This window comes from Siphateles boraxobius, unplaced genomic scaffold (assembly GCF_051911475.1).
Source record: "Siphateles boraxobius isolate OS27281-9 unplaced genomic scaffold, OSU_SipBor_1 86, whole genome shotgun sequence".
NCBI classification, from domain to species: Eukaryota; Metazoa; Chordata; class Actinopteri; order Cypriniformes; family Leuciscidae; genus Siphateles; species Siphateles boraxobius.
Genome location: NW_027509215.1, coordinates 8,398,816 through 8,406,897, shown reverse-complemented (window position 1 = coordinate 8,406,897; position 8,082 = coordinate 8,398,816). Strand labels below are relative to the sequence as shown.

Below are 8,082 nucleotides of genomic sequence, written 5' to 3'. Positions count from 1 at the left end.
TGTCCCTTGTGTAACCAGACCCGCTCAATCGAACTCGCATCACTTGATGTCCGCCATTGCTTGTGTTTAGTAGGGTTTAGTGCGACCGACCGAGCCCATTAAAAATATGTTTTTATCTTCAACGCTGCGCTCTGCCGTGTCTTATGCGGTAGGTTTACTTTATACAGGTTTTAGTCGTATTATTCATGAGGTGGTTATAAGAATTGCATACGATTTTTGCTTTAAAAGCCGCGTTGACATCTGTGCAAGGACATAAAGCTAATACGCTAACAGCTAATATTGAGGCCTGATTGTGGTTATATGTCATTCAAATAAGAATGAAACCTTTCGTGATTACTAGACACTCGTTAAAAACAGCTAAAGATTTTAATAATTTGCTTTGGGAATTTTTTTAATTTGTGTGTTTTCAATATATGTGTGTGTGTGTGCGTGTGTGTGTGTGTGTGTGTGTGTGTGTGTGTGTGTGCGTGCGTGCGTGCGTGCGTGCGTGTATGTATGTATGTATGTATGTATGTGTGTGTGTGTGTGTGTGTGTGTGTGTGTGTATATATATATATATAAAATATACATTACCATTGCATTGGCTAATGCAGAGAGACCCAGTCAACACATAATACACTGAACAGAAAGCATTAAAGAGCATAAGCACTGTATACTTGGAGCATATTTGATCAGTACACACAATATGCCCAAAATTATGAATTGCACAGACAGTGTGTTTTAACTGCCACAAACATGAGTTTTTTTAAATTGTGCATCTACTCTGACTTTATACTCAATAGTTTTCTCAAAGGATTTTCTACTGAACAACTCTTGTTTATAAGTAAAGACCTTGTGTCATGATTGCATTTCTCCTGCAGGCGAGGCAAGTGCGCAGTCTTCACCAGACATCGGCTCGCGCTGGAGCAGGAGGAATCTTCGTGGTGAGACTTTACTTTTTTTGTCTTTATTGTTGTATTTGTAATGATTTGCACATGAGACACGTATGCCTGGTTTCACAGACAAGGCTTAAACCTAGTCCCACACTAAAACCTGCTACAGACTGTGCGATTTCGGCAAACCTGTAAGATCATTACAAATCACACTGTACCACACTGATCTAATAAACTTGGGTACGACATGTATGTGGATTGTACGGGGATGATAGCTATTGAATCATAGGCTACGACGCACGATGGTATAGAATAGGGCTGTTCAATTATAGTAAAAATCGTATCTAGATTATTTTCTGTCAATATTGAAATCACGATTATTGGTGGACGATATGATAAGTCTTATCTCACTATTGGCCAGCATCACACACATGACCAGCGTAGGCCAATAGTGAGCCTAGCCTACGTTCTGACATGAAACCCATAAACGCTGCGCTGTTACACTAGTGAACTCTCTCAGAGGCCCACACAGAAGACAATGAATAGTTGAATAAAGGTGTTATTTTCTGGGGGTTTTTTGCACAAAAAGTATTCCTGTACAACACTGTATCAACACTGATACGGCTTGAGCTGAATGAGACTATTATCTTCTATAGAGCTGGTTTGTGGTTGAACTGAGTTTGCTTCATAACTAATAAACTTGGCAACATTCACAAAATTATTGAACCGAATTGAATCAACATTAAGCTGAGCATAGCCCTATATAATTATGACTTGACATGAGAATCATTAATTTCCTTAGTACATATGCATCTTAAATAAGGAGGACATACAGTTTTATGGCTTATATTTTTGTAGCATTTGTTGTTGTTGGGGTGTTTACCCGTTTTCATTATTTCAGCACCGAGACACACCGGACAATAATCCAGAGACTCCATTCGAATTCTCTCCAGAAAACATGAAGGTGAGGGAACTCGTTTGTGTTTTTGATAGAATAACATGTGATCATATTTAATGCATGGCATGTATAACTTTTTTCTGTCAAACTGCACATTTTGCTCTTGTACTCTACACAGCCAAGATCAAATACGTCTTGCTGTTGTCGGACATGTTGAATAAAGATGATAACTGTGTGTTTGTTGTTTATGGTATGTTGACAGAGAGTTGAGGCCATCATTGATAACTACCCGGAGGGACACAAGGCGGCCGCCACTATTCCTGTGCTGGATTTGGCTCAGAGGCAACATGGATGGCTTCCTATTTCAGCAATGAATAAGGTGAGAGGTTCCCACAGTTGCTAAAAACCTGGAAATATCAGTCAATTGAAATTTGTTTAAATGTGAGTATACATTTGATGAGTTCTTTCATTGGGTAGAAATTGCTCTCTGAGTGCAGCCTCTGTTAAATAATTTTTTATCCAGTAATCACAAATGCCCGGAAAATCATGGAAATTCATGTGTCAAAAATTGTGGAACCCCATTAATAATCAAATATAAAAACTCGAATCGGATGGAGAATATGGGGAAAATAAGAAACATTCAATCATGAAAACCTGTTCTAGTAGATCCCGAAAACAAAATCAAGACTCTTTAAAAGAGTATAATAGGTCCCCTTTAATTTATGATTTCATAAAATATTTTTGTTACATCAAGTATTATTTATTTATTGATATGTGGCAAAAAGTCACAGTTTCATATATAGTTTAACTGCATCCTATTTTGTGCACAGCAGTGTATTTATTTAAATCACTCAGCCTTCATGACAAAAACATGCATTCATAATACATGCATTTACATTTTCATGTTCATACTGTAAAGTATCAAAGCATCCAAAATATGAATTGTCTGTGTATAAATAGTATGTAACAGACCCTGCACTTTAACTTAGTTGTTTATTCTCTACTTTTTTTATTCGAATAGAAGCTATAATTCCAGAGGTGCTCAAAAAACATTCTTTACTTATGTTAAAGCCTTTATATATAATGCATTATAAAAGTATTTTTAATGCATTAATTATTAATTGAAATGCACTTTATAATGCAGCATATGAATAATTGTAACCCATTATACTTAACTATTCATCGCATACACCTTTAGAAAATAAAATGCATTAAAACACATGACAAACAACCAATTTGAGATGTTACAAGGAATCTGCAAATATCATAATGCATTTTAACTTTGGTTACAATTATTTATGAAAATATGCAAATCTTTATAATAAACATTGTGAATACCTTTGTAATGCATTATACATAAAGGCTTTAAGTGTTACCAAATACAATAACATTTTGAAAAAAAAAGCATAATGCTGCTGACAGTGAATGTACAATTTCCTTTGATTAATATTGTGTTTTTCAGATTTTTGTCATTCCCAGCCTATGTCTGATGTGATTTTCAATGTGTCCTGCAGGTGGCAGAGGTCCTAGGCATCGCTCCTATGAGGGTTTATGAAGTAGCAACTTTCTACACCATGTTCCTCCGTCAGCCAGTGGGAAAGTACCACATCCAGATCTGCACCACTACTCCCTGCATGCTCTGCGACTCCGACAGCATCCTGGAGGCCATCCAGAACAAACTGGGTGAGCAAGAACCACAGAGACGTCACCAATAAACACACTCGCCACATAAACAAGCTAAAGCCACGCTACTCAAAAAAAAAAAAGTGAATATTTAAAAATGATAATTCAGAGGCTTTGCAGTAACCTTTTCCTGCCAACAATATATTTTGAGTTGGATCGAAATCAGAAGCCATTAATTGAAAGGCACTTACAGGAATAGTTCATCCCTAAATTAAGTGTCCTCATTTTCTAGAAAGAGAAATTCTCTGATTTTTGGTGGCATGAAAGAAAGAAAATCAAATAGATTTAGGATGACATGAGTGCGAGTAAATAATAACTATGCATTTAATCCTATACTGAACATGATCTCTCCTGTCAGGTATCAAAGTCGGGGAGACCACAGCTGATAAATTATTCACGCTAACAGAAGTCGAATGCCTCGGGGCTTGTGTGAACGCACCAATGGTCCAAATCAATGATAACTATTATGTGAGTATGAATACTAAGCTCATTTTTGAGTCTTGTTGTGTTGTCGGTGAGAGGCTAGTTTTAATGTCACCTCTAGGGGAGGCAGTTTCTCTGTTAATGAAGTCAACATGAACAACATTTGTTCTTATGGTAGCAGCAGAGGAGCATCTTATTGATAGTCTTAACCATTGTTGGGTAGCATGCGGGATGCGATCACATTACACATGTAGAATTATAATTATTATCTTCTGTTTGGCTGATAATCAACCAGGTAGCTTAGATGAATCCAAATGAACTTTGCATGCTATAATTGTACTACTACTAACAATACTTATTACTGTTATTAATTATACATCATCAGATAATAATAATATTGACAGTGCATATTGTTTTTGTTTATTGTGATTTATTATAATTGTTCGTCAGATAATAGTACTAATATTGACAGTGCATATTGTTTTTGTTTATTGTGATTTATTATAATTGTTCGTCAGATAATAGTAATAATATTGACAGTGCATAATGTTTTTGTTTATTGTGATTTATTATAATTGTAAAAAATTGTCAAAAAGGAATGTAGGCGTTAGAGCTGGGCGATTTTTCCCCCCCCTAAAAAAATCTGTGATTTTTATTTATTTATAAAAAACTCAATTTATGATTCGATCCCCCCCCCCCCCTCCATTTAAAACAAAATAACTGCGAACTGTAAATGTATTTTAAAAATAGATATTTTTTGTATTTAATTAAAGTGCATCAACATAAATAAAATTGCAAAGGCAAACCCTTTCTCTAACTGAAAAGTCACTGTGCAGTGTGCAACAAAGATTGTTAAACATCCAAATATCTAAAAAATTGATTTTTTTGAAAATATGAATCGATTTGACCTACCAACTCGATTTTTAAATCGAATCGATTTTTTTCCCCCAGCCCTAGGCGTATAAAAAAAGAACTGAGTATAATTGTACAAAGGATACTAATAATTATTATTAATACATAATATAATGATAATATTACAATATTGATAGTGCATATTTTTTGTACTACATAAAAAACAACTATTTCTATATTTAGAGGAAAGATTAACTATATAACCGGCCTTATGTTCTGTTTAAATAGTTTAATTTACCAACTAGATCTGAAGTGGTATGGGCAGTGAATATGACTTGGGTTGTCAGAGTCTCAATGACCCTCAATGACCTGCCGGGTTAATGATGCAACTAGCCTTGGCGTCTCACGGTTAAAGAGAAAGTCTCCAGAAAACATCTGTAGTGGCTGAATCTCACAAAACCTGTCAAGAACACGTCATCATTTACTAGTAATTTTGTTTTGTTTAAAGAAATTGAAGCCTATTTTTAGGAACGGTACAATTATTGCATCTCATTTAAAAACAAAAAACAAGCTTTTTCTTTTTGCATAGTTTTATTGATTTTATTGAACGTGACTCAGACATGTTTTCACTAAATCCACCCTTGCAGAGTTGATACTCGAGCTCATTTATTTATCTCTTTGTTAAGGCAGAGATCAGAGACTGTAATGAATGAGTTCTGCATTAATGTGTTTCCTCCTCTTTGTTTTGGCCTGTAGGAGGATCTTAAGACATCAGACATGGATCAGATCATTGATGAGCTGAAGGCAGGGAGAGTTCCTCCTCCGGGGCCCAGGTACAGAAATCTTTTAATTAATTAATCGATTAAATGTCGCGATCTTGATTCAAACAGCCATGCAATCTCATTCCTAAATGACAACGGTGCGGCAATGTCTATTAAACCTTTGAAAAGTACGATCGCAGCGGAATATTTACGTCTGTGTTGCTGACCCAGAGAGAGCAGTTGTCATGTATTGATATAAAAGTCTCTTCAAGCACACAGTATCATTATTTCTATTACAATAATTCCAATTATCATTAAAGTACTGGGTTAAAATGTATAGTTCTGATGACTCTTGTAGTGATAAAAATAGAGTAAATCGTCTTTGGAAAGTAATTTGATGGTTCACATACAGGTAAAACTCGAAAAATTTTGAATAATTTTGATGATTATGGCTTACAGCTTATGAAAACCCCAAATTCAAAATCTCAAAAAATTAGAATATTACATGAAATCATTAAAAAAAAGGATTTTAAATGCAGTAATGTCGGCCCTTTGAAAAGTATAATCATCCATATGTATATAGTTATATATACTAAATTACTTTCACTTTTTAATTTGAATTACTGAAATACATGAACTTTTTGCACGATATTCTAATTTTTCGAGTTTCACCTGTAAAGATTGTATCAATTACATTGTTACACCAGTAGTTGGTGACAAGTGACTGTTAAAAATGTATTTGTCATTGAATAATTAATTCAAGAGATTGTTCAAAACCGCTGATTCATCCAGTAATGAAACAAGTGAAGTAGCTATTATGAGCAAGTCATTGAATCAATAATTCAAACCTATTTTTAAAAAACAATATTAATTAATATTCAATATTTTTTTAAATAGACTGTTATAGCAATTAACATTTTTTTCCATAACCTCCAGTTAATTACGTTATTTTGTTGAATTATGATCTCTATTTGAAAAAAAAAAAAAGATTCTCAATTTATCCAAACTCGTGGCTCTACTTCTTTCTTCTTTTAACATTATATATCGATCGTGATAAAAATTAATCAACATCACAATGATTTTAAAGTGATTTCTATCTGGCAATTACATTTACTAATCTCTCTGCCATTGGATTCTTTCTATGGATCACAAATATGCGTTTAATAGCATCTCTGATTTAAACTTCAAGTTCATGGAAATTCATCAGTGAAATTATCAAAGATTTGATTTGTTTGTGTCATGGCATTTTCATGTTTTAAGATGTTTTTAATATATTTTGGGTGTTTACTATGTATGCATAGTGTTTCTTTAGAGAAAAACATACCTTAATTATTTTACACTAGATTACTTTTCTTACATTAATCATCTCGAATCTAATGTTTGTTTAAATTGGTTCCTCCCCCCACTCCCTCTTTAATAATAATTTCAGAGCAAATACAAAAATATTAAGCTATATACATGACGACCCGTCAAAAGTTTTCTAGTAATTATTATGATTTGGTAATATTTGAAAAAAGTCACCAAGGCTGCATTTATTTAATAAAATAGATAACCGTAATATTAAATATTACAATTTAAAATAACTGTTTTCTATTTGAATGTTTTAAAATGTAATTTATTCAAAGCTGAATGTTCAGCATCATTACTCCCGTCTTCAGTGTCACATGATCCTTCAGAAATCATTCTGAACTTTTTCACAGATAGTGTATCAAACATCATCAAAAGGCCCAATTACGTACTCGCTCTTGTCTGTATAGAACAGCAGTCAAAATGAATGTGAAAGCAACTCATCTCATTTGTTTTTAAGATTTCGATCTTTTACAGAAATTGGGCCACGCTTTGATTACCCGGTTCAGAGTCGGGTGTAGTATGGTTGTGATGTCATGGGGGTGTTTGGGACTTTCACAGATGCAAGCTTATTAAAACGATTGACAGTTCGTTATTAGGGTTATAATAGTTAATAGTTATTAGGATGATGGTTAGCATAGCTTGCACAGTTCTCATAGACGCCCCTATTATTTATTTTACTTCCTTAGATAACATGAAGCAACTAAAGGTCTTGAATGAGTCTAATTAAATAAGGACATTATGTGATATGTGTGGTTAATGAGTCAGTTGGCACGCTAAGAGTGTTTTAATTGATTGTAATGATCTCTCTTCCATCAGGAGTGGGCGTTTTTCATGTGAACCTGCCGGAGGTTTGACCTCACTGACAGAACCTCCTCCTGGACCGGGCTTTGGTGTGAGAGCTGACCTGTAACCGGACCTCCGTGGTCTGCAGCCCTTGTAAACCTCAGAGATGTTGTGTATGTAAATAAAATATGATCATTAATTATACTCAATAGAGCAGTGTGGTTCTTTAAGAATGATGAACAAAATGGATGTTCAGGAAAAGATTTGAGCGTTATAGGAGAAGACAAAAGCATGCACAATGTCCATGTTTACATGCACAGTATTTTCCAATTTATTTATTTACTTGGGTTAAACCTTTATCCCTGAATACTCCACAGCTAAAGTCATATTCCTGAATACACAATAGCATATTCCAAACAAAGACACGCATATTTACTGTACCAAAAATACTGGATATGCT

The 8,082-nt window shown here is 34.3% G+C and overlaps 1 protein-coding gene across 1 annotated transcript; it reads left to right on the top strand.

The window, feature by feature from the left end:
* ndufv2 (NADH:ubiquinone oxidoreductase core subunit V2) lies at positions 1 to 7,826 on the top strand. Its single transcript, XM_077222226.1, has 8 exons — positions 1 to 148; positions 861 to 923; positions 1,774 to 1,836; positions 2,033 to 2,149; positions 3,285 to 3,453; positions 3,812 to 3,921; positions 5,485 to 5,561; positions 7,656 to 7,826. The coding sequence occupies exons 1-8, from the start codon at positions 107 to 109 to the stop codon at positions 7,747 to 7,749; spliced, it is 735 nt and encodes a 244-aa protein (XP_077078341.1). The 5' UTR covers positions 1 to 106; the 3' UTR covers positions 7,750 to 7,826.
* Positions 7,827 to 8,082: the final 256 nt, after the last annotated feature.

What these genes read in the sequence shown, in the direction of transcription:
- ndufv2 (XM_077222226.1), top strand. Translation starts at nt 107, where the DNA reads ATGTTTTTATCTTCAACGCTGCGCTCTGCCGTGTCTTATGCG. An exon ending in GAGCAGGAGGAATCTTCGTG is followed by an intron (nt 924 to 1,773) that starts GTGAGACTTTAC and finishes TCATTATTTCAG; the next exon opens with CACCGAGACACACCGGACAA. An exon ending in CTATTTCAGCAATGAATAAG is followed by an intron (nt 2,150 to 3,284) that starts GTGAGAGGTTCC and finishes TGTGTCCTGCAG; the next exon opens with GTGGCAGAGGTCCTAGGCAT.